Genomic DNA, 27737 nt, shown 5'->3' with positions numbered 1-27737 from the left:
TTGGAACTGCAGTGGTAATTTACCTGGTATCCAATAATTCTTCTATGCTTACCTAGTTTATATTTTGAAAAGATTATCTTAATTTGGGGTGTAATATTCAATATATCAAAATCTGTTTTTCATACAGGCATATACTACATTTGTTTTCAAAAAAATATCAATTTTACTGCTAACAAAAGTATACGCTGATTTCTATCTCCAATCTTCCAATCATACACACTAAGAATACCTCCTCCTGTAACAATTGGATATCTATATGGGAAAAAACAATACATCAATACTAAGTTGAAATGGATCATAGACCTAAATGTTAAATCCATAAAACTTCTAGAAAAAAAGAAAATAGTAGAAAATCTTCATGACTTTGCTAGGCAAAGGTTTCTTAGCTAAGACAAGAAAAAAAAAACAAACACAAAAGACAATATTGGTAGACTGGATTTCATCAAATTAAAAACTGTTCTTAAAAAATATTATGAGCATGAAAAGACACAGAATTGGAGGAAATATTCATAATGTTTTTATCTGCCAAAGTGCTGGTATCTAGAATATGTAAAAGAATTATTACAAGTTAGAAAGCAAACAACCCAATTTTTAAAACATGGGTAGAGGAATTAAATAGTCGAGAAACAAGTAACACAGGAGGGGGGAAGCATGCTACTACTCTCAGGGTTGTGAGTTCAAGCCCCCACATTAGGTGTGGAGCCTACTTTTAAAAAAAGAAAGAAAAACAAGACACATAGCAAAACAATAAGCACATAAAAAGATACTCAACAGCATTAGTCATCAGAAAAATACAAATTAAAATCAAAATTAGGGACAACTGGGTGGCTCAGGGTGTGATCTCAGGGTCTGGAATCAAGTCCTGCATCAGGCTCCTTGCAGGGAGCCTGCTTCTCCCTCTGCCTATGTCTCTGCCTCTCTCTCTCTCTCTCTCTCTCTCTCTGTCTCTCTGTCTCTCATGAATAAAAAAATGAAATCTTTTTAAAAAATAAAGCCAAAATAAGATAGTCACTACATACCTACCAAAAAGGCTAAAACTTTAATTAGAAATGTTGAGACATAAATTGATTTCAGATCATCTTAATAACAAATAGGAGGCAAATTTCAAGGCTGGAAAATTACATTTTCATTGACATTTCTAAGAAAACAAACCTGAATATATACAGTTCACTTAAGTATTAAAATAGCATATTCATATCTAACAATTTGCTTAATATATAAATTAAATGCGACCTAATTTATCTACTCATTTAAATATAATTAAGAGTATCATGCAACTGGGAAAACTTGTAGCAGAAGAAATTTTTCTCGTTCTTTACCTCTACCAATTAACTATTTAAGACTTTAATCATTTCTTTTAGTAAGTACTGAAAAATTGAATAATTCGAATTTAAGTTAAAATATATTCTATCTCAATTAGTGCATGAAACATTTATTAAGTGCCTACTCTACACACTAGGTACATGCTTGATTAGTTAAATCATAATCATTTCTCAAAACTTTAGTCAATGGTAGAAAATGTAATGCACACAAAAGCATCAAATATTGGAACTCAAATCCCTTTGTGCTAAGTATGTTAAGCCCCCTCACCACTACCAACAACAAACACAGTTGCTGGTTCACATTTTTCTCTGTTTTCTCTTCTCCAGCCCTTACCCAGTGTTTTCTTCAGGATAGGCATTTTAATTATAATAACAATATGCCCCTTACTTTGTTACTATAGGAAAGAGAAGGCACTCAAATTATAATACTTAAGTTGTTTTATGTAGAATGGAAGCTATACATACATAGTCTTTGGGAACAGTGAATGTTCTGTCATTTCTATTATCCAGTTTCTTTCAAGCAAATGTGTCATTACCAATATACTTGAGCCACCGGGGAAGTTACTATTTTACATATTTGAATAATCAATGCTATGCCAAAAGGACCTTTTTTTTTCATTGCTTCAGAGACCTCATTCCTAAATTTCATGTGGGAGTACAATAGTTTCCACGTACAATAGAAAATTCAGAACCTTGTCCACACTTTGCCTAGAAACTTAAACAATTTCACAATTTAAGGCTCAAATCATAATTTTTAATTGAGGATCTTGAGTGGCAGGTCTGTTATAGGATATCTAACATACAACCAATAGTGCTTAATATATCAGGTATTTGGGTGGTTTTAATTTAGAAATAATTACCATAAAACATTTTTGTATTCTTCCCTTGCTTTGGACCTCCCACCTGGGGCCTTTAGGACTTCCATCTGGACCTGGGTGCAGTGGGGAATCTGCCAGCCAGCCAGCCATTTCTCTAAAACTATGGGGTGTCCAGCCTTGGTCTGCTGTAGCCAAGAGGGAAAGGTCTTGTGAGGGAGACCTTTTGCAACCCTATGCTGCTGGCCTCATCAATGCCTCTGTGAGATACCAGTATCCCAGGCATCTCCCATCAAGGAACTTCCTGTTCTGCCTTGCTTATTGGTAAGCCAACTTCTAATATAAAGACACAGGTAAATTAAAAGTGAAAAGGTATACCATGCTAACACTAATCCAAAAAATCTGGAGAAGCTACAATAATTTCAGACAAAGCAGAAGAACTGTGAGAAGAAATAGATGAATTCACTATTATAGCTGGAAACTTCCATACCCCTCTATCAGGAACTGACAGATCCAGCTGGCAAAAAAAAAAAATAATAATCAGTAAGGACATGGTTGAACTGAATAGCACCATCAGTCAACTGTATCTATTTAGAATACTCACCTAGTGAGAGCAGAGCACACATGCTTCTCAAATTCACATGTAACATTCACCAAGACAGATCACATTCTGCCATAAATTACTCTTAACAGATTTAAAAGAATTGAAGTCATACAAAGTATCCTCAAATACACAACGGAATTAAACTAGAAATCAACAACAGAAGGAGGACTAGAGGGATCCCTGGGTGGCGCAGCGGTTTAGCGCCTGCCTTTGGCCCAGGGCGCGATCCTGGAGACCCGGGATCAAATCCCACGTCGGGCTCCCGGTGCATGGAGCCTGCTTCTCCCTCAGCCTATGTCTCTGCCTCTCTCTCTCTCTCTCTCTCTCTGTGTGTGTGACTACCATAAATAAATAAAAATTTTTAAAAAAAATTAAAAAAGGAGGACTAGAAAGCTTCAAAATACTTAGAGATTAAACAATACATTTCTAAACAAAACTAAGTCTAAATCTCAAGAGAAATTTAAAATATTTGAAAAAAGAAAATACAACTTATACCAAAAGTTGTGTAAAGACTGCTAACTCTGGGAAACAAACTAGGGGTGGTAGAAGGGGAGGAGGGCGGGGGGTGGGAGTGAATGGGTGACGGGCACTGGGGGTTATTCTGTATGTTAGTAAATTGAACACCAATAAAAAATAAATTAAAAAAAAAAAAGTTGTGGGATCCAGCAACAGCAGTGCTTAAAATATTTATATTGACTACATATATTAGAAAAGAAGAAATCAATAACCTAAGCTTCCAATTTAGGAAACTAGAAAAGAGCAATTTAAAAACATAAAGTAAGTAGAAGGAAAGAAGAGAAATTAGAGCAGAAATCAATGAAATTGAAAACAGGTTACCAATGGGTTCTTTGAAGAGATCAATACAATTGATAAATTTCTAGTCAGGTCAACAACAAAAAAGAAAAACCACAAATTATTAATATTACAACTCAAAGGGGGGCCATCACTGCTGATTCTGTGCACATTAGAAAGGTAATAAAGAAATATTATAAACAACTCTATGCCCACAAATTTGATAACCTAGAAATACTGGACCAATTCCTTGAAGAACAAAATCTACCAAACCTCTTACAATGAGAAACTGAATAGTACTATAACTATTAAAGAAACTGAATTAATAAGTAAAACAGGAAGCACAGATGAATTCTACCAAACATTTAAGGAAGAAATTATATCAGACAATTCTCTAGACAATCTCTTCCAAAAACCTGAAGCAGAGAAAACACTAATTCATCTAAAGGCCAGCATTACCCTAATGCCCAAACCAAAGATATTATAAGAAGATAAACTACAAAAAAAAAAAAAAAAAGATAAACAGACTAGTATCTCTCACTAACATAGATACAAAAATCTTCAAGAAAATATAAGTAAATAAAAAAAAAAAAACAAAAAAGAAAATATAAGTAAATCAAATCTAATAATGTATTAAAAAATACTATATACCACAATCATTAGTGGAATTTATTCTAAGCATGCAAGGCTGGTTCAACATTTGAAAATCAATAAATGTAATTCATCGTAACAAGAGACTAAAAAAGAAAAATCGTATAGTCATATTATATGCAGAAAAAGCATCTAACAAAATCCAACATTCATCCATGATAAAAACTCTCAGCCAACTAGGAATAGAGGGGAACTTCCTCAACTTGGTAAGAAACCTATCTACAAAAACCTACAGCTAACACCACACTTAATGGTGAGAAACTAGATGCTTTCCCCTAAAAGCATTTATGAAGCAAGGATGTTCATTCCAACTACCTCTATTCAAATCACACTAGAAGTTCTAACTAATGTAATGCGATAAGAAAGGGAAATAAAAAGTGTACAGGTTGGGAAGGAAGAAATGAAATTGTCTTTGTTTACACATGACTGTCTATGTAGAAAATCCCAAGGAATCAATGAAAAAATTCTGAAACAAATAAGCAATCATAACAAGGTTGCAAGATACAAGGTTAGTACACAAAACTCAACTGTTTTATTATATACCAGCAATGAACAACTAGAATATGAAACACACCATTTACACCACCTACGCTAAAAAACTACCTAGATATAAATCTAAAAAATACAAATACACAAGATCTATAAGGAAGGTAGCCCTGGTGGCGCAGCAGTTTAGCGCCGCCTGCAGCCCGGGATGTGATCCTGGAGACCCGGGATCGAGTCCCACATCGGGCTTCCTGCATGGAGCCTGCTTCTCCCTCTGCCTGTGTCTCTGCCTCTCTCTCGCTCTCTCTGAATGAATAAATAAATAAATGTTAAAAAAAAAAAAAAAGATCTATAAGGAATACTACAAAATTCTTATAAAAAGAAATCAGGGCAGCCCCGGCGGCTCAGCAGTTTAGCGCCGCCTTCGGCCCAGGGTGTGATCCTGGCGACCTGGGATCAAGTCCCACATCAGGCTCCCTGCATGGAGCCTGCTTCTCCCTCTGCTTGTGTCTCTGCCCCCGCCCCCTCTCTCTCTCTCATGAATAAATAAAATAAAATCTTTATTAAAAAAAAGAAATCAAAGAAGAGGTGCCTGGGTGTCTCAGTCAGTTAAGCATCCAACTCTTGATTTTGGCTCTGGTCATGATCTCAGGTTGTAAGATCACTGGGCATGAAGCCTGCTTAAGATTCTCTCTCTCCCTAAAAAAAAAAAAAAAAAAAAAAAAGGATTCTCTCTCTCTGTCCCTCCCATCCCTCCCCCTCAAAATCAAAGAAGATCTAAATAAATGGAGAGATTCTCTGTGCATGGCTAAAAAGACTCAATAATGCCAAGATCTCAGTCCTTCCCAACTTAATCTAAGTTCAGTGCAATCCTGACCAAAATCCAAGCAAGTTATTTTGTGGATACCAAAATATAGATTCTAAAGTTTACATAGAGAGGCAAAAAACTCCAAATAGCCAACACATTATTGAAGGAGAACCACAAAGTCAGAAGACAAACACTAGCCATCTTTAGAACTTATTATAAAGGTAACAGTAATCAAGACAGTGTGATACTGGTGAAAAAGAATAGATCAACAGAACAGAATAAAGAGCCCAGAAATAGACTCAAAAAATATAGTCAACCTCTCTTTGACAAAGGAACAGAGGCATTTCAATGGAGAAAGGATAGTTTTTTTGAGAAATTATACTGGAATGAATCTAGACACAGACCTTACACCTTTTACATCAAAAACATGATCCATGGGGAAAAAAAAAATCTGATAAGTTGGACTTCATTAAAATTAAGAATCTGTGCTAGTGAAAGACACTATTAAGAGAATAAAAGACAAGCCACAGAATGGGAGAAGATATCTGCAAATCATATATCTGATAATGGACTGGTACCATAAATATACAAAGAACTCCTCTAAAAGTCAACAATTAGAAAACCACCCAATTTTTTAAATGGGTAAATGATTTGGACACCTCACCAAAAAAGATATACTGATGGCAAATAAGCATATAAAAAGATACTCAAAATCATGTCTCTAGAAAACTAAATTAAATTAAGATACCACTACACACCTATTATAATGGTGAAGACTCAAAGCAGTGACAACATCAAAATCCAGGTGAGGATGTAGAGCCAAAGAAACTTCTCTTTCTTTCTGGTGGGAATGCAAAATGATACAGGTATTTTGGAAAATAGTCTCTTACAAAACTAATCATAATCATACTCTTACCATGATACGGAAATCATGCTCCGTGGTATTTACCTAAATGAGTTTAAAACTTAAGTTACATACAAAAGCCCACAGATGTCTATAGCAACTTTATTCATAGTTACCAAACTCTGAAGCAACCAAGATGTCCCTCAATATAAGAATGGATAAACAAATTCTGGTACATCCATACAATGGAATACTACTTAGTGCTAAAAGGAAATTAGCTATCAAGGCACAAAAAAAGATATAGAGAAACTTTCAATGCGCATTTCTAAGTGAAAGAAGCCAATTTTGAAAAGGCTACATATTGTATGATTCCAGCTATACGACATTCTGGAAAAGGCAAAACTACAGAGATATTAAAAAGATCAATGGTTGTTATGAATTTAGGAAAAGGGACAGAGGAATGAATAGGTGGCGTCCAGGGCATTTTTAAGGCAAACTATTCTGTATGATAGTGTAATGGTGGAATCCTGTCATTTTACATTTGTCAAAACTCACATAGGTGCATAACACAAAGAGTAAAAACAAGGTAAGTTATGAACTTTATAAGATAATAATAATCTATCAATACTGGATAAGGGTATTCTCTATGAAATGGTATGGAATGATTTCCAGGATACATTAAGTGAAAAGAAGAGTGAAGGAGAGTACCAATATTTTCTTACCTCTTTTATGTAAGAAAATAGAAATCATGTATCTGATCATTTACGCAAAAGATACATATAAAAATATACCCAGACTCAAGAAATTATGTTAGGAAAACTGGACATTTATTCACAAAGAATGAAGTTCTTGCCGCCAAAAACAAAAATCAATTTAAAATAGATTCTCAGTTACAATTGAAAGCACAAATAACAATATAAAAAAATAGCTAAATCAGGCTCCATGAAACCTAAAACCATTTGTGCATCAAAAAAACACCACTAAGAAAGTGAAGATATTCACCAACTCACTAAATGATAGAAAATGTTTGCAACTCACATGCCTGATTAAGAGTTTTATATGTAAGATACATAAAGAATGTATATAAACAATGCAATGCTAAAAAGGTAAATAACCCAACTAAAAATGAGTAAAAGGGGGCACCTGGGTGGCTCAGTCAGTGAAGTGTCCAACTCCAATTTCAGCTCAGGTCATGATCTCGGGGTTGTGGGATTGAGCACCATGTTGGGCTCTACACTAGGCATGGAGCCTGCCTGAGATTCTCTCTCGTTCTCCCTCTGCCCCTCCCCACCGGCTCACGCTCTCTCTCTCTAAATAAGAAAAAAAAAAAAAAATGGGCAAAAGAATACGCATTTCTTGGGCAGCCCGGGTGGCTCAGTGGTTTAGCGCGCCACCTTCAGCCCAGGGCCTGATCCTGAATAAATAAATAAAATCTTAAAAAAAAAAAAAAAAATATGCATTTCTCAAAAACAAAAAACCAAACAAAAAACAAAAACATAAATGGACAATAAATACAGGAAAAAATTGTGGCTAAACACCATCCAGCAACTAGAGAAATATAAACGAAAGTCACAATGATATAGCACTGTACACTTACTAAGATGGCTAAAATAAAACAGACAATAAGATGTTTTGGTGAGGATAAAGAGCAATTGGAGTGCTCAAATACTGCTGTTGGGAATATAAAATGATGTAGCTATGATGGAAAATGGTTTAGCAACTCCTCAAAAAATTAAAATTACCACATGACCCAGCAGCACCACTTCTAGGTACATACCCAAGATACAAAAATGTTCATATCAACATTATTATTAATAGCCCAAAACCCAAACACCCATTTAGGATAAACAAAATGCAGTATTCATACCAGAGAATATTTTCAGCAATAAAAAGGAATGAAATATTGATACATGATATACATGGATGAACCCTGAAACCATTATAAGTGAAAGAAACCTGTCACAAAAAACCATATGGTAAGATTCTATTTACATGAAATGTCTGCAATAGACAAATAGAGTCAGAAAGTACATAGGGATTCCCAAAGCAGGATGGGGTAGGAGTACAGGGCGGGTGGAAGAGGAAAAAGAGGGGAGAGGAGTTCTAGAAGATTAGGGAGTGACTGCTAATAAGTATGGATTTCTTTCAGGGGTAATGAAAATGTCCAAAAAAACTAGATGGTGATGATGGTTGTACAACTCTAGGAATAAACTAAAAACTACTGAATTGAACACTTAAGGTAAACTGTAGAGTACATGAAATGTATTTCAATAAATTTATTCAATAAATAAGTAATTGTATTTCAATAAATTCATGTAGAGTACATGAATTGTATTTCAATAAACGTATTCAATAAATTGTAATTCAATATTTCATAAGGATGAGGAGGGGAAGGAGGGTGAGAAGGATTATGTAGAATAATGAACCTAGTTACATCAGGTGTTGGGTGGAACAAGAGTTCAGAAAGGATAGAGGTATGAACAAGATAAATGGGATGCAGGAAATATGCTTTTTTTTTTTTTCTTTTTTTCCCAGAATGAGAGGGGGTAAGAGTGGGAGGAAAAGAGGGAGAAAGAGAATCTCAAGCAAGTTCCATGCTTAGCACAGAGCCCTATGTGGGGCTCAATTGCTCAATCCTGAGATCAGGACCTGAGCTGAAATTGAGAGTTGGACACTTAACCAAGTGAACCACCCAGGAGCCCCAGGAAATCTATCTTTTTAAAAATTGTTCTTCCTGGGGGAACCATATTAAAATTTCATTAACTTAGAAGTTAAAAGCAAAATACAAATAAAAAAAATAAAGCTATCTGTGTTCTAAATTAAAAATATAACCAGACTGAATGCTAAAACTAGTGGATAGGGCAGCCCCGGTGGCTCAGCGGTTTAGTGCTACCTTTGGCCCAGGGTGTGGTCCTGGAGACCCGGGATCGAGTCCCACACTGGGCTCCCTGCATGGAGCCTGTTTCTCCCTCTGCCTGTGTCTCTGCCTCTCTCTCTCTGTGTCTCTCATGAATGAATAAATAAAATCTTTTAAAAATAAAAATAAAAAATAAATAAAACTAGTGAATAAAAATTTAATAAGGACTAGAATATTTATATACATATACACAGATGTATATGATGCAGTAAGTACACAGAACCACTTTGGTATTCCTGCCAGAAATTCATAATCTGAATCTATTCATGAGCAAACAACAAACTCAAATTGAGGAACATTCTTCAAAAGTATCAAAGTCATGAAAAACAAAGAAAACCTAAAGAACTCTATCAGGTTAAAGGAGAGTGAAGAGATATAACAGTTAAATGTAACGTATGACCCAGGATTGGATACTGATTTTAAAATTATCTTTTTTACTAGAAATGGAATTATTAGCATAACTGAGGAAATATGAATTAGGTCTACAGATTAAGGAATAGTACTGTATCAATGTTAATTTTCTGATTTGATAAACTGAACTACAGCCACCTAAGAAAGTGTCCTTGTTTAAAAAAAAAAAAAAAAAGTAAGTATTTATGGGTAAAGGGGCATCATGGGTAATGTTTAAAAAATGACATACAGAGCAAAAAGGAATGATAAAGCATATATGATAAAAAGTTGCCCATTGGGGGATTTGGGTAAAAGGTATATGGGAATTCTATATACTATTTTTGCAACTTTTCTGTAAGTCTGAAATTATTTCAAAATAATGTTCTTTTTAAAAAGAAATAATGATGCAACAATATACCTCCTGTTAGAACCTTAGTACCAAAGATAGTAACTATATCAAAAGGTTATTTACAAATAACCTAACTGAATAAACAAATGAGAAAGGTCAAATCTTCCTTAATGGAATACCAAATAGTGTAAGAGGAATAAAAGAAACTGAAAATCATCATTAGAATACAGTAATAACTGCTACAGCCAAAATCTACTAAAGAATTTAAAATCAGTGGTTGAAACTTTAAAGAGAAATAGGATATTTACATAACCTCAAGTTATCTTCCCTCCAAAATTTATTAATTCTGTGGTGACTTTAACATACGTCCACAAATTATTTGATATTCCTCCTCCCAGGATATGGAACTGAATTCCCCTCTTCATAATTATATATTGGACTTAGTGACTAGCTGCAAGTGGAGTATAGAAAAGAAAAAATAGTAATTTACACTGAGAAATCTGTCAGACTCCACCTTAAACAAGTAATCAAAACAACCACCACCAATAACTTATGTTGCTATCATGTGCCCTCTAGTATGATGTGATGAGGGTACTTCACCTCTGTGGTCATCTTCCCCAAATCCATAACCCAGTCTAATCATTAGAAAAATATCAAACCCAATTTGAGGGACATTCTACAAAATACCTACTCACCACTTTTCAAAACTATCAAAGTCATGAAAAACCAAGGAAAGGCGGAGAAACTGCCATAGATTAGAGAGGCTAAAAAGCAACTGCTAAATCCCATGTGACATCCTGGATTATATCCTCAGAGAATGATTATTAGTGGAAAAACTAGTGAAATCCAAATAAGTCTGTAGTTTGGCCTAATAGTACTATATAAACATTAATCTCTTAGTTTTGATAACTGGCCATGGTAAATTTATTTACCCTAACTTTACCCAAAGGAAGCTGGGTAAAGAGTATACAGGAATTCTCTGTACTATCTTTGCAACTCTTCTGTAAAATCTAAAATAATTTCAATAAAAGGTTTCTGGTTTTTTTTAAGATTTTATTTATTTACTTGAGAGAGGGAGAAGCTGTATCCTTGCTGAGCAGAGAGCCACAAACGGGGCTCGATCCTAGGAACCCAAGATCATAACTGGAGCCGAAGATAGATGCTTAACCTGACTGAGGCACCCAGGCACCTCAATAAAAAGTTTTTAAAAAATAAATGAATTAACCAATTTTTAAAAGATCATTTTGTAAATTAGGCTACTCTTCAAATTAAAGCTGAACCATTAAACTCAATTTCTAAACCAACTTATTGCATGAATAAACTCAGTTTCAATTAAGTTACTTTGAGACAGTGTATTACTACATGCTTATTGCATTTAATGATTTTTGGAGGGGGAGAGAATGAAAGATAACGAGGGAACTATTGTGTGTGGTAAACAATATTTTGTAAGCTTAAAGGGAATAGTTAGAAAAAGACTAGTAAATAAAATAAGGATAGATTTAAAAGATTAAAATTACCATATTAACAGTATCCTAAACAAGCAGGAAATTTGAAAGGTTTCCTTTAGAAGGATAACTAAGGCAATAACAGAAACAAAGGACCAGCAGAGGCTAGGAAAGAGTTAAGGGCTATCATAAAAGCTCATACCACAGGTTCCCAAACTTTCTGAGTTTACAAGGCCATTACAGTGTCAGTAATTTTTTCACAGACCAAAAGAAATACCCAGCCATTCTGTTTATTAAGTAGTCAAGTCCAAATAACTTAAGAAGACATGTATGTCCTAACAACCTGGCACCTATGTTGGGCACTGCACAACTTCCCCAACCTCAGAGGACACCGCTTTCCTCTTTCTCTGTTCCATATATATTTTCACACAGTACTTGCTCTTCATAACAGCAACTGCCAAAATTCAGCTTTGTAAAAATATGGTATCAATGAAAGGAATATAGCAATCTAATTTTGAAAATGAACTAACTCAAGCTAGTAGTTTGTGTGGTTCCTAAAAGATGTTGCTGTATTTCCCTCAAAATTTTTAATCATCTTTTGACACACCTGTAGACTTCTCTGGGCACAGTTTGAGAATCATCACCTTGGCAACAGATGACAAAGGATGCCACACAGGCAGTAGAAACAGAAAAACTGGAGTGAGAATTCAGGCATGCCTCACAGGAAAAAAAAAATTAGCAGATCCAGAAAAGTTGCCTGGAAGTATAAAAACAGTGCAAGCAGTTGAGAAGTTTCAAAACTAAAAAAAAAAAAACAAAAACAAAAACAAAAAACAACCTATTGTATTTTTAGCTATCTCCCAACAGTGCTCACTTCTATGGAAGAAAACAAACTTGTCAATGAATGGATAAATCTGTTCAAATGTTTATATTAACTCAACAGCTTTATATGTGGCATAGCTAAAGTACATCACTCTCACTTTTAACACACACACACACACACGTATTATAAAAATTGCTCAAAAAAAAGAAAGAAAATTCAATTCCAATTTTCAACTCCATAAACATTTCCAGAGTACCAACAGGAACCATCACCCAGCATCCACCAAAGCTTTACTTCAGACAGGTATTTGAAAAAGAAATCATATGCAATAGTTCTAAAATCTGGCTTGATGATGGATCTTAAACAATCAGGAAACTTTTAAAACAACAAACTTGCCAGCACCACTCCATACCTACAAACTCAGGCTTTCTAATGGACATGGAAATCTCCACATTTGCAAAGCATCCCCAAAAGATTCTGAAATCAGCTAGTTGAGAGGAAATGGCTTCAACAGCAACGTCCAGTAAAACTTTCTGTGATGGTGGAAATGTTCCATATTTGCACTATCTAGAATGGAAGCTTCTTCCCACATGTTGCTAAGTAAGTGCTTCAAATGTGGCTAATATGACTGAAAAACTAAATTCTTAATTTCATCTAATTTAAGTTTAGATGTAAATATCCATATGTGGTTAGTTGCTTCTGTACTGTACAGTACCCATTCTTTGAAATTTTCCAAGTTTTACCTCTGATTTAAATTAGATGATCAGAAAAGTAGGTAAACTTTATCCAATTTCACAGTCTCAATCTTTTGTAGTTGGAGAATATCCAATGTCACTTTTTTCTCATAATAAAAGTCCTCTTTGAATTAAGTTCTAAGAAAAGTCTCCGCAAAAGATTTTGGATATTTTCTTTAGCCAGAAGAAATATTATCTGAGTCAGTGTGCTTCCCTTTTTTGCCTCAGCTGCCAATAAACTCAGAACCAAGTCCAGTGTCCAATGGTAACTCCTCTTAAGTGTCTGGTAACATGTACTCTCTACTTCTCTATGACTATCTCTGTTCTATTTATATCCCTAAATTAGTCAACATAGTGTTATTTTAAATTCTAAAGTGGATAAACTTTTGGACACAGGCAGAGTGTCAACTTATCAAGTGATAACTTCTTTGATTAAAGTCAATGTTTTTGACTGTTAACTGAGCTTTAAAGTCAACTTTTTAAGTGTTTTCTCATTTAAAAAGTACTTTTAAAATAACATTGGGGTTAATAACAAGAAATATTGGGATCCCTGGGTGACGCAGCGGTTTGACGCCTGCCTTTGGCCCAGGGCGCGATCCTGGAGACCTGGGATCGAGTCCCACGTCGGGCTCCCGGTGCATGGAGCCTGCTTCTCCCTCTGCCTATGTCTCTGCCTCTCTCTCTCTGTGTGTGTGCCTATCATAAATAAATAAAAATTAAAAAAAAAAATAACAAGAAATATTTTAATAGAACAAATTTACTAAAGAAAATCTTTAGGTACTAGTTAGCAAAGCTGCCTAAAAATATCACTATAAGAGTGATAAATAAGACAAATATAAACTAACATCCTGTTGTAATTTTATAGCTCCCATTTCATAAACTCAATTCTACTCCTATCATAAAATATGCAAAAATGTCTTGATGCAGAATATGAACATCCTTATTGAGCATTCAGTTCAAAAAGCTTGTGCAAGTTTTCCTTCAGTACACTAGACTATTTTTATAACATGCAGTGAACTACTTCAGTGGCTCTTTTGTTGAAATTTTCCACAAAATTAGAACAAACACATTTGATACATCAACAGCACATTTCTAGAAATGCCTAGTTTTAAATTCCCTGAGCATCCAATTGCAAAACTAATGTGAAACTAATCTAAATTATAATAGAATGTCTTCACATAATCCCTTAAAATTTCATTTTAAAAATCAACCTTTAAAATATATAAACCAAAACTTGATACCAAATTAAGAGAATTTCACATTACTGAAAGATACAATGTACTAAAAATGAGTTCATTAGAAAACTCATGACAGGAAAAATTTAAAAAAAAATTTTTTTAATGAAAAATTGTCATAAAGAAATACATCATAAATATCATACATAGTCACCACAGGATACACACATACAAATGCTGGCAAACGAATTCTACTTTTGAGAATCCAATTAGTTTCCTTAGCCATTATTACTTATTTGAAGTGATCATTAAAAAGTAAACACACAAAAAAATAAATAATAAAAAGTAAACAAAGTTATAAAACCATATGAACTGATTTTGCTACAGAAGCAATGTCATTCCTTTTTCCAAAAGACAAACTATTACCAAAACTTGGTTAATTTCAGCACAGTACTTCTTGATAGCATGCTCCCTCGTTTACTCCCACCGCTAGAGTCACTCCAAACTTCTGTGCTAGTTTGTCTTTCTCTAACACTCTTAAATGTTCAGGTTGTGGGACACCTGGGTGGCTCAGCAGTTGAGCATCTGCCTTAGACACAGAGTGTGGTCCTGGAGTCCCGGGATCGAGTCTCATATCAAGCTCCCTGCATGGAACCTGCTTCTCCCCCTGCCTGTGTCTCTCTACCTGTGTGTGTGTGTGTGTGTGTGTGTGTGTGTGTGTGTGTGTGTCTCATGAATAAATTAATAAAGTCCTAAAAAAAAAAAAGTTCAGGTTGTATTTTTCAGTCTTCTTACTTACCCTACCCTTTTGTCTAGATAGTTCTCTTCATCACTAACGGCTTAAATAATCAGATAAAGATAATAATAATAATGGGTAACATTTATTGATTGCTTACTATATGTCAGGCACTATTCTAACCACTTAACAGGATTATTTTATTTAATTGTCAAAACACCATCATGCTGCAAGCACTGTTAGTATCATCACCATTTTACAGACGAAATAATAGGAGGTAATTTGTCCAAAGTCGCTCAGTCAGAAAATATGTATTTGTGTACATACACAGATATAAATGTTCCTTAAAGCTTTGTAAAGTTTCTTTAGGGACACCTGGGTGGCTCAGTTGGTTAAGTGTCTGCCTTCAGCTCAGGTCATGATCCCAGCAATCCTGGGATTGAGCCGCATCCAGCTCCCTGCTCTGTGGGGAGCCTGCTTTTCTCCCTCCTCTCTCCTTCTGCTCTTCCCTCCTGTTCATGCTCTCTCTCGCTCTCTCACTCTCTCTCAAATAAATACATAAAATCTTTTTAAAAAATAAATAAAGTTTCTTTCTATAGGGCTGGAAGGCAGGCACAACAGACTCTCCTCTGTTGTTTGTTTTGTTTTAAGTAGGCTCCATACCCAGCATGGAGCCCAACTCAGGGCCAGAGATCAAGACCTGAGCTGAAATCAGGAGTTGGAAAATTACCCGCTTAAGCCACCCAGGCACCCCTAACCTATCCTCTATTCTTATGCAGTTAGACTATAATATATTAAACTAATAGTTTGTAGGATGGCCATAGAGAAGAGAGAAAGGTACTAGACTTTAAATTCCACAAACACTAGCTGCAAGTAACTCCAAATGACTTATTAGAGCAGAGGTCAGTAAACTTAATTTTTAAAAGGCCAGATAGTAAATATTTTAAACTCTGCAGCCACCCAGTCTATGTAGCAACTATTCAACTCTGTCATTTTTGTGTGACAGCAGCTATAGACAAATGGACATGGCCATATTCTAATAAAACTTTATTTACAACAGCTTGGACCAGGCCAAAGTCTGCCAACAATCTAAAGGCATACTGAATCTGGCGTGGAGGCAACCGTGATATAGGCACTACAATATCAAATTATGGCACACAGGGACTTCACTGTTTTCCTTAAATAACCTACTGCAATTCAACTTTTGTACAATTGAATTTCAGACAGAATAGATATTTAAAATCCAGATAAAATGTAACAGTTCCAGTTTTCAAAAAAAAAAAAAAATCAGTCCATAAAACATGAACATAAAATTACTAACAAAGTAACATATCAATTTATGACCTACTAAAATTAAATTTACCTTTGACAATTAATCACATAGAAAAGAAGCCTTTACTATTTCCTTTCAAGGAATAAGGTGTTCAAATTCACATAACTTGTAAAAGAAAATTCTACAAAGTAAAACTTTCTGCCTAATCTCTCCCCTCATTCATTAAGATTTTAGCGTCTGACTCTCTACCTTAACCATTTCTCCTCCAATTATTCTTAGCAACTTCAAGAGCCAGATATATTTTGTTCTACACTTCAGCCTGTAAATTCCTTGATCAACCTTTTCACTCCTCAAAATCTTTCCCTCCATTCCATCTCAATCACCATCTGCCATTGTCATACACTAACAGCTATAGTCATAGAGTACAAAAGATGGCCCATTCAAAATAGAAAACTCCACTTAATTAACAAAAAAAATTGAGGTATACTCCTATCTAATGTATATAGCATAATTAAAAACATATTGAAGATATGCGTTTTTTAAATTTTTCAAGATTTTATTTTTAAGCAATCTCTATTTAAACATCAAGCTGGAACTATAATCCTAAAATCAAGAGACATGCTTTACCAACTGAGCCAGCCAGGTGCCCCATGTGCTTATTTTTTTAAACTAAGAAAATGTGATCCAAAGGAGGCCACCACCTTTATCTTGTCATTACCATTAACCACATCCTCCACAATCAATCTGACTCCCATCTCCCAGTTTTCTAGCTCATTTACTCATTAACAGAATCCCACCAACTATTCAACCTCTTTAGCATATCAAAATCATTATCCTCTTCACTTTTTCATTGACTATCCTATCTTTCATGTCCTTATATTCCTCCTTTTCCATTTCATACTCCATGGTTCATCACTATCATCATTCCGGTGCATTCACATTCCATTTCCTTGCCCTTCTTTCCCTCAGGTATATCTTCCTGACAAAATCCGTCCCTGGTTAAATCCAACTCTGCCTAACCTATGCCTGCACCCAAACAAAGAACATAGCTGAATTAAAATTTGCAAGCTGCTGGTTGCATTCACTTTAAACTTAGGACCACAAAGTTAAGAAAGTCCTCAGCACTACTCATCAATCCTTCTACATTTCCCCAATTCTCATTCTGATAATTTAATACCTACTCTCTTCTCAATCCTTCGACACCTCTTTCTGTCACCTCTCTCTTGGCTGATGACCTCTAATATTATGTCCCTGAGAAAACAGAGGCCAAAAGAAGAGAATGTCCACACCCTCCTGCACCAAATCTACCAATTTACCTCCTTCTCTACTCATGTCATCTGCCTCCCTCCTTATAACAATGAATTGTCCCTGCCTCTACTTGAGTCCAACCTTTCCACTTGTATACCAGATCCAGTTCCTGTTCTTTCAGTCAAGGACTTTGAATAAGAGAAGTTACCTGCTCTCCCAGCACATCATCAGCTTTTCCTTCTTTACTGACCATTTCCATCAGCATTCCAATATGATGTAATATCTTCCATGTGAAAGATATATCTTGACCCATTGTCCCTCTCCAGCTACTACCTAGTTCCCATGTTTGTAGCAAAATTTTCATGAAAGTGTCTGCACTGATCATATTCATCTCCTTTCCTCAAACCCAGTCTAATCATGTTTTTATCCCCACCTCTTTACTGAAACCATTTCTCAAAGTCACCAGTTTTCTTTTCACCCTGCCAAATCAACAAGCTCTCAACAGTATCTGACACAGTTAAATACCTCCTTCTTGATACATTCTGCACTCAGTTGCTTGGAGAGCACACTCTTCTAATCTTCCTCCTACTTTACTACAGCTTGTTTTTCAGTCTTCTTTGCTGGCTCTTCCTCTTCTTCCCTACCTCTCTATATGTTGAAGTGAACCAAGGCTTAGTCCTCAGTCTTCATAATCTATATTAACACCACAAAAGATTTCCTATAGTCCCATGATTATATATTCTATCTATATACTAAGAGACTCCAAACTCTTCTCTCCCCTGACCTTGAGACTCTTAAAATTAACTGCTTAATTAAGATCTCCAGCTGAATGTCCCAAACTTTAAGAAAAGCAAAGCCAATTTTTTATTTCCCCTTTATGCCAAACCTTTTCTCCTCCAGGTGTTCCCCATCCATAGAATTAACATTACATTCACCAGCTTGTTTGGCAATCTCTCACTTTATATCACATCTAATCCATTATTAAGTCATGTCAACTATAATGTCAAAAAATTTATTTCCAGTGACACAGGTATTTACATTTGTCAAAACCTACTGAATTATATACACTTAAAATTGATGCATTTTATTGCATGCAAAAGTTTATGTTGCACCTCAGTAAAGTGTGGTGGTAGTATATGTGTTACCTGAATATATCTGATCATTTCTCACCACCTCCACTACTACCTCCCTACTGCTACTCAGGCTACTGCCAATAGCCTTCTAACTAGTATTCCTGCTTCCATTTTCACACAAGACAATTCATATTCTACACAGCATCCAAAATAATCTTTTTTAAAATGTAAATCATATTACATCATTTCCTTGCTCAAATTTCTCCAGTTGCTTTCTATACACTTAAAATCCAAAAGCCCTTAGCACAACCTCAAGGCCATGCATTAACTTACCCCTATCTACTTCTCAGGCCACACCTTTTTATCATCTACCTACCCCTTGTTCTAGACACAATGACCTTCCAGACACTCCTAATTAAAAAAAAAAAAAAAGCTTGTGTCCAATTGTTTTTTTTAATGTACTTTAAAAGTAGGTTCTTTACATGAAAGCGGATGTACCTCTATCTCACTCCATTAAATGGCCAATAGAGAAATGCTTGCTTTAGCCATCCAAAGAAGTGGATTTGATTGAGTACTTATGAATGTAATTTGGCCTTCATAAACTCAAGTTAATATTTAAAGTACATGCAACATTCTAATGTCCAACTGGAAAGCTAAATTGGGATCAGTTAAAGAGAGCCTGGAATATCAGATTAAAGAGTTTATATTTTATCTAACAGGCCAGCATCACAAAGTTAAGAACTAGCAAGAGCTGAGTTTTGTTGTTGTTGTTGTTGTTGTTGTTGTTGTTTTTGCTTTTCAAATCCTGAGATCACAAGGTTTGCAAAGAGGTGTGGAATAATAGAGAAAACGAGGAGTTACTTTAAGGGATACACATACATACACACACACACACACACACATCTTGTATTATCTATTTTTAAAATAAATTATAATTAAATTAAATATATGTTTAAAAAAAGGAATTGTTACATGACATGGAAAGATTAGAAACAGATATGTTTGCCTCTCTGGGAGAAGTTTATAGTACTTTAAATACTTTTTTAATGCCATAACTGAGAATTAGATGAAATATAAAAACCTAAATAAAAATGTTCATATAGGTAGATGATAGAGACTCATATACAAAGTATAATATATACTCATCCATAATGGTTCACATCATATATTAGGTAGCTCCTACCAGAACTGAGTTCTGCAACCTAAATTATAACCACAACTTGCCAACTTTCAAGTAGTTTCCATAAATACCTGAATAACCACTGAGAGCTCATAAAATGGAAGACTTTTCTCAGAATCTAAAAGCCTGCAAATGATAAAGGAACCAACCAGGTAAGAAATAAACTAAGAAAAATGCACAGTCTCTCTCAAACTCATCTCCAATGGCCAGTCTCATTACTTGCCAAGAGCTTCATCAAATACGTGATTAATAATTAAATAACTTTGCGACAACAATAAGAGTAGGATATAAATCCCTATTATCTCCAAAGTTGCTAGAGCCTTAATGTGGCAATCAAGGAGTGATGAGGAACAGGACCTCACATTATAGTGCCCTTCTTTCAGATTAATGAAAGTCATTTTTGTTCCTGACCTAAGTTCTAGAACCACTACAACAAGAGAGAATCAGAAAGTTGACTCTATTGAACTAAAGAAACTCACACCCTGTCAGCCAGAGCAAAGGTGAAATACTGTAAGACACAACAGAGAAAAGAACTTTGAGAAAGCAAAAGCCCCAAATCCTCTAATCTATAGAATCCATCCTTTGATCAAAGGTAAAGTACTGTGAGTTTGCTCATGGCCTAGATCTAAAAAAAATATCCTTAAACCCTTACCTTCATCCTGTTATCTGTCATGTCCAGGCTCATACCCCATGGCCATGACAACAGAACATGGGAAACATTCTCCTCTCCGTAATCACAGAAAGAACACATTCTCCCTTGAAAACCATATCCTGATTCCCATGACCCTCTTCCATCGACACATTATGCCTGTCCTGAACCTCTTGACAAGAGTTTCATCTTCGTTCCTTGAGTTTTAAATTCATGCAGAAGTCAGTGTATTCTGAATATACTTTATCCTGGAGTCATGAATGGACACTTAGGGAAGTTGAAAGCATTATTTTAAAACACTGCTCCAATATGCATACTAAAATGCAGATTCTGACTCAGTAGGTCTAGGGCAGGGTCTAAGAGTCAGCAGTTCTAACAGGAGGTCCAAGGTGTTGCAAATGTTCCTGCTTCTCAGAAAACATTTAAGTAGCAGGGTTCTAAAAGGTAATGGAACCTAAAAAAAAAAAAAAAAAAAAAAAAAAGAACCTACATACACAGGTTACCTTCAAAGACACAATCCCAATGGAATGCTATCTGTTCTCTCTTTTTATAGTTTATTCCTTCATCTCTATATCAGATCTATTTTCTTATCCTTTTGATACTTGGAATTTATCTTCCACGTTATTACTATAAAATTGGAAATTCTAGAACATCTAAATGCTTCTAGTGTTAAAGCCATATCCTATCATAAAGATTTAATTTAATAGCTGTACCATAATGGCCATCCCAAAAAATGATCAATTCAACTATAACTGAGTTATATATATATACATATATAATATATAATTTATATATAATTGAGTTAAACTTTTTCTTGCTTTCATATTGAAATATATTAACAATAACTTATACACTTCTCAAGGAAAAAAAAATTCAGCAATACTGCAAACTATGGGGAAGAAACTGATTTTGTAACCAAAGAATCCTCTGATATGTTCTATATCCCTTTTAAAAAGAGACTCAAGTTTAACCATCTTAAAGTTGATACTTCAGTATACTCTCAGTTAAAAAAAACTTGTAATGAGGATCTTCCTCATTTCCTCGTTTGGTTAGTGTACCCATTCTTCCAAACCAGAAACCTGGGGGTCATCTAGACCTTTCCCTCTCTCTCACCCCCATCTTTCCAGACCCCTGACGAAAATGTTCACCAGGTCCTATCTATCTTGTGTCCTAAGTGTTCCTTCAGTCTATTCTCTCCATTACCTGTGTTCTACCTTAGTCTAAGCCTTTTCTCTCACCTTACCTACTGCAACAGTAGGCAGCCATCACTGCCTCCAGTCACCCTTTTCACTATGATCCTTACTCCACACTATCATCCAAGTGATTTTTCCAAAATGCAAACCTAATGTATCTTCTGCTCAAAACCTTTCACTGTGTTCCTCTCCCCATCACCCACAGGATAAAATCCACATACAGTAGTCCAAGCACATAACTTTCCATGATTGGAATCCTGCCTGCCTCTCTAACATCATATCCCACTGCACTACCCCCATACTGCACCTTAAGCCTCATTATTAACAAATGACACTGCTTGAATTTCCTGCACATCCCATGTTATTTAACTCCCCCATACTTTTTGCATAGGCTGTCTAGAATATCCTTCATTTCTTTCCCCTTAACCTCCCGGCCAACTACTATGAATCTTTCAAAACCCAACTCAGATCCCAGGAAGCCATCCCAAGACCTTACCCTCTACCCTTAAAGAATTGTTTCCTCCACTATCAACTCTGTAAGTGGTAATGGCATTTCTTGGGCATTTACTGTGCCTCACACTGTTCCAAGCATTTTATATGCATTAACTCATTTGATCTTCACAATAACTTTTCCTATGAAATGGTACCATTTTTTCTTTGGCAGATAAGAAAACTAAATCCCAGAGAAGTAAAAAACCTGTCTGCAAGGATAACCAACTGTTAAATGATGGAGACATATTAAAATCACACATATTTGTACTATTGTACCTATCATAGTGAATTTATTTTCATGACTGTCATTAACCTGGACTGGGAGCTCCTTGAAGGTGGGGATTATGTCACATTCAATTCTAAAGCCACAATGCCTAGTGTAAAGTAGGTAATCAGTGCATGCATCTCTTGAATTGCATGTAAAATAACACTCCTAACAATTAAGTCCAGGAGCAAAGTATTCAGAAACTAGTTTCCCACCATTCAAATATGCTTTAAGAGTTCTAAAATAGAGTAGGTTATTTTTTTCATCTAATAAAAAAGGATGTTAAAAAGAGAGGCAATGTAGACAAGAGACAACAGTCCTTATGGACAACGAAATGGACTTATTTTTGCAGTAATACTACTTAAACACTGTGATAAATCAAAACCCAAAGGACTACTTGCTTAACATTAACTCTTTTTTCTCTTACTAAATAAGAATTGTTGCTTCCCATTCAAGACAGTGAAAAGAAAGCCCTAAATTTACTTTGCTCAAGTAGAAAGAAGCAAATCATAGGCCAGAACTACTAATTGCTTCCTTAAGTCTGGCCAAGAAATGTATCCCATTAGGTAATTAAAATAAAATACAGTTGCCTGACTAAGCATATAACAAAAGAATTTCTAAGGCTGTATGGACTGGCATTCCATTATTCAAATAATGAAAAATTATTTGTTTTAAGCCAAGAAAAATGAAAAGTCAAGAACAAAATAAAATAGATCACCACCACCCCGCAAGAATACAGATTTTCTCTAACTCTATCAAAACACGTTACAATCATACTTATGCACATGTTTGCAATTTTCAATAGCACTCCCTGTATCTCCTTCAAATTGTAAAAAAAATAAAATAAAAAATAAAAGTTATGCCTAACACTAATGATGAAAGACCTCGAGACTAAATCTATTATACTTAGTAAGCTCTCACAGTGACAGTCCTCCGAGCCATAGTGAAGTGCAATAATTAAAACCCACAGGGATGGTACCAGCAGCAACAGTGCACACCACAATACTTGTTAAGAGTCCTTGGTTCCCTGCCCAGCTTGTACACACTCTCTGCACTACAGAAAGGTGAACCTGCTGTCAGAAGCGGCAGACTTTAGGCCACAGCGAGTTCAGGCCACAGCAAACGCTTGACCCCAGGTATAGCTTACCATTTCTTGGTACACTCAACCATCAACTCCTGGTAGGAGGCCACAAACTGGAACTTGGATGCATGTTTTCCCACACGCTGCAGTCTCTTCCAAACTGAAGCCATGATGATCCGTCAACTGGAGCAGTTCTAGGTCAGCCAGACAGTGGCTTTAACAAAGCAGAGGGCCCAAAGCAGAGGAGCTTTGCATGTATGTCCTGTACTTTAGAAGAAGAAAAAAAAAAAAAAAAACTCAACTACAACTTGAAATGATGTTGGGGGTCCATAAGTCTTCTCCCTGTTTCACGGGGTAAATCCCATCTCAGATGAATGGCCCAGGCGAGAACAGTATGATACACATGACAGGATGAATGAGAGGAGGTTCCCTCATGGAGACATCACCATTCCACCTCAGGGGGGGCTATATGCTGTGTATTCCGGAGGGCTGAAAAGCAAAACAAAGAGAGAAAAATATGAGAGAGAGGCATGGGGAGTGACTAACCACCCGTGTTAGATAACACTGCAACAGACAACCTCAGCTCTCCCCGCAGGTTCTTTTTTTTTTTTTCTTCAAACAATGAAACAGAACACCAACCTCAAATGCCAGTAACATCAAGGATGCGAGCCATCAGGGGAGAAATTACGGTCCACGCCGAGGACCGTGGAGCAACAACACATCAGGTGATCAGCATCGACCGACCACCGAGAAACGCCAAGTCCGGGGCCCTACCACCTCCCCCCCCACCCCCACCCCTCCTCCGAGCATCGCGGAAGGGCGAGTAGAGCGGGAAAGTCTGGGGGATGCTGTTTCACGTCCACCGCCAGTCAGAGGGAGGAGTGGTAACATTTTAAAATAAACTTTGTTTTTCAGCCGATAATGAATAGCCTCCAGTCGCTGGGATATGCGCTTGGAACGCAGCAAGCAGCGAGGAGGAACGCCGTTGTTCGGCCGGAGGGGGGAACGGATGGGGACGGGGGAGTGGAGGGAAATCTCCCGGCCCCAGGCCACTCGGGCTCGCCACCTTCGCTGCCGACCCGAGGGAAGTGGAAACTCCTGCCTGGGCGCGCAGCACGGGCCGGCGGGGCGAGGGCACGCTGCGGGGGGCGCTGCCTCCCTCCGCCTCCCAGGGGCACGGCCCGCCCGAGCCCGGACCCCCGGGCCGCCGCCGTCCCTGTCACCCGGCCGGTGCCACAGACCCCAGCCCGCTCCCGAGCCCCGGCCGCGCCGCACGCCCGCTCCCGCCCCCCTCCTCACACCTCTAATCCCGCTGTCGGGCTGGGTCTGGCCCGCTTCCCTCCTCAGCGCCGCTCCTCCGTCGCCGCCGCAGCAGCAGCCGCCGCCGCCGCCACCGAGTCCTCCATCCCCGCCGGAGCCACATGGAACAGCCGAGCCAGCCGCGGCGCTCGCGGGAGCCGGGGTCCGCGGCCCCTCAGGCGGACGGCGCGCCTCACGCCCGCCCCCTCCCGGACGGAGTCGCCCCGCGACCGGCCCCCACCCTACAAAACCCTGCCGGAGCCGCCGCTCACAGCCCAGCACCCCCTCCCCCGCCTTCCTCCTCCGCCACCATCATCATTACCTCCCCCGCCGCGCCTCTCACACTAACCCTACCCACGGCGGCTCAACCTCAGTCCGCCCCGCCGCCATTGGCCGGGCCCCGCGCGCGCCCCGCCCACCTCGGGGGCCGGGCCTTTCAGGGCTGGGGGCACCTCATTGGCCGAGCCGGATGCCCGTCAACGGAGGCTCCACCCCCTAGCTCTGGAGCTTTTTTTTTTTTTTAACCCCCCCCCCCCCAGCAGGAACGCGGCGCACTGTCTACCCTTCTTTTAAAAAAAAAAAAAAAAAAAAAAAATTGGAGCCGGCCCCCAGGGACGATCCCGCCCACCCCTCTGATTGGCTGGCAGAGGGACACGGTAGGCGGGAGCAGTAGGGAGTGTTTATGGTGAACTGGAAGACGGTTGCTCACGGCGCCTGTCCGTCAAGGCGCGCTGGTGCCGGGCGGGGTTTCTGGCTGGGGTCCGGGCAAGCAGAGCCGGGCCGGCTGCGCTGCCGCTGCGGCCGGGGTGGCTGCTGGGGTTTTCTCTCCTGGCCTCTGCTCTCCCCACCCTAGGAGCTGGGTGCGCCTTCCCCTCCGCCACTAGCAACCAGTGTGTTTGCGCACACAGCCCTGGTGCCACCCGATTCCTCCTGTGCCACCAGCTCCTTCCCCTGACACGCTGAAGTCAGGACCCTGCCAACCCACTGACATTCAGTCTGCTGGTCCTCAACGGGGTACGATAAGCTGAGCTGGAAAACTAAATGTTGACGGTGCAATTTCTTCTTGCTCTGATTCTTCAACATTTCTTTGAATCTTGGTTTCTTTTCCTCGCTCTGGTCTTCTTCTCCTTGTAAATGATTCCAGAGTGGCCGGCATAGCAAAAGGGTGGTTATAGGCAAAGCAGGGGATGAAATGACCTAAGGAGAGTGTGAGGGCAGGGGCTCTTAACCTTTTCAAAAGAGCCAAGGAGCCTTTTGAGAATAGGAGGAAAGCTATAAACACTAACCCAAGGAGGGTAATACATCCTATCATGAAACACAGAAATTTGCTTTTAATTTTAGGTAGATCGAAAAAGAGAAAGAAAGAAAAGAAGAAAAGAAAGAAAACAAAACAAAAACAAAAACAAAAAAAAGAAAACAAAAGAAAAGAGAAAGAAAGAAAAGAGAAAGAGAGAGGAAGGAAGGAAGGAAGGAAGGAAGGAAGGAAGGAAGGAAGGAAGGAAGGAAGGAAATAATTTTAGGTAGTTCGCAGACCTATTGGTGTAAGGAAGGCAGAAAATGATTTAGGGGAATAAGCAGAGTAAAGTGGAAAAGAGACTGAGGAGGAATGGTCAGAGAAGTAGGAGCACCTTATAAGCAATCAGCATAGAGTTTGAAAAAAGAGAGGGTAGCTAATGTGAAAAGAAAACAAGCAAGTGAGTTCCTGGAAACAATTAAGGGCCATTGTTAATCTTAGGAAGGATGGAGAGCAGAGAGCATGGACAAAGCTTGAAAGATATCAGGGTCTAGGGAAGGATTCTTTGAAGGACAGGGCAGGAGGGCAATGGTGAGAATTGATCCCATCTATAGACACAAGGAGAGCGAGAGAGAAAGGAGAGACAGATTGAAGAATCAGGAGAGATGGGGAGACAGACTGAAGGCTGGAATCCAGTATCTAATTCTATTTCCACTTCCAATAAAGGAAGAGATTCTAATAATACCACAAGAACACAATGTGCATTTAACAGGAAAGGACATAGATATTGTTTATTTTGCTACAGTCTTAATTTTAAAATATTAAGATAACCATAATATTTATATTGATTCTTATTCTCCATGCATCTTAGAGTTCTCAAGTGTCCTTCCTGAGTGGTTTACTAAGTCACTACAACCTACAGCCATTATGATCTCATATAGTGATATATTCTGCATCATTAACAGACTTTAAGCATATGGTTTTTTTTAATGATTAATTTATAGAAATGGTCATATACTATTTTAATCTAAGTTGCCCTTCAGGAACAACCCACGTGATAATCAGGAGAGTTTTGCATCCTAATTATTACTGTTCTTCAGAACTTTTCAAACTTTCTTATGTGATCAACCTGGTTTCATTTAATACTCTTTCTCATCCTCAAAAAAAAAGAAAGAAAGGAAAAGAGAGAGGGGCTTTATTGTAAAGAAATTATCTTAAAAGCAATCAGTTTTGGGGTGCCTGCATACCTCAGTCAGTTACATCCAACTCTTGGTTTTGGCTCAGTTTATAATCTCAGGGTTTTGAAATCCAGCCCTACATCTGGCTCTGCGCTCAGTGGGAAGTCTGCTTGAGATTTTCTCTCTCTGTCCCTCTGCCTCTAGTCCTCCCCCAACACCAACCCCCTGAATGCACTCTCTCTAAATAAATGTTAAAAAAAAACAAACCAACAGTTTTAAATATATGTCTTTCTTTTGGGAAAGAAGAAGAAAAAGAACAAGGAGAAGACAGAGTATATAGGAGCCCTGGAAAATCTTTCTCAAGAGACTGACAAAGGGTTGGGTTGTTTTTTTTTTTTTTAAGATTTTATTTATTTACTCATGAGAGAGAAGCAGAGGGATAGGGAGAAGCAGGCAGGGAGCCTGATGTGGGACTCCATCCCAGGACGTTGGAATCACAACCTGAACCAAAGGCCACCCAGGTGCTCAGGCAAAAAGTTTCTTATAAGACAGCTTTTCCTGGATGTAAACTCTTCTTTTTTAATTCTAGCCAGGTAGATAAGAAGAGACCAAGGTTCAAAATGAAGTAATTAATGGGGCACCTGGGTGGCTCAGTCGGTTAAATGTCTGACTCTTGATTTT

The 27737-nt window shown here is 37.7% G+C and overlaps 1 protein-coding gene across 12 annotated transcripts in view; it reads right to left on the bottom strand.

Annotated features, from left to right (window-relative positions):
• EHBP1 (EH domain binding protein 1) overlaps positions 1-27737 on the bottom strand; it is a 345845-nt gene that overhangs the window by 289845 nt on the left and 28263 nt on the right. For 10 of the 12 annotated variants that reach the window (XM_077915588.1, XM_077915592.1, XM_077915584.1 and 7 more), the window contains exon 2: positions 23412-23834. In XM_077915588.1, the coding sequence (XP_077771714.1) occupies positions 23412-23515 (104 nt within the window). In that variant the 5' untranslated portion in view covers positions 23516-23834. Of the gene's footprint in view, positions 1-23411; positions 23835-24646; positions 24839-24966; positions 25059-27737 lie in introns of those variants that run through there. The other 2 variants (XM_077915582.1, XM_077915581.1) reach the window with 2 other exon arrangements.

This window comes from Canis aureus, chromosome 11, assembly GCF_053574225.1.
Source record: "Canis aureus isolate CA01 chromosome 11, VMU_Caureus_v.1.0, whole genome shotgun sequence".
In the NCBI taxonomy this organism is placed as follows: domain Eukaryota; kingdom Metazoa; phylum Chordata; class Mammalia; order Carnivora; family Canidae; genus Canis; species Canis aureus.
The sequence above is the reverse complement of the archived record's forward strand: the minus strand, read 5'-3'. Positions and strand labels throughout refer to the sequence as shown.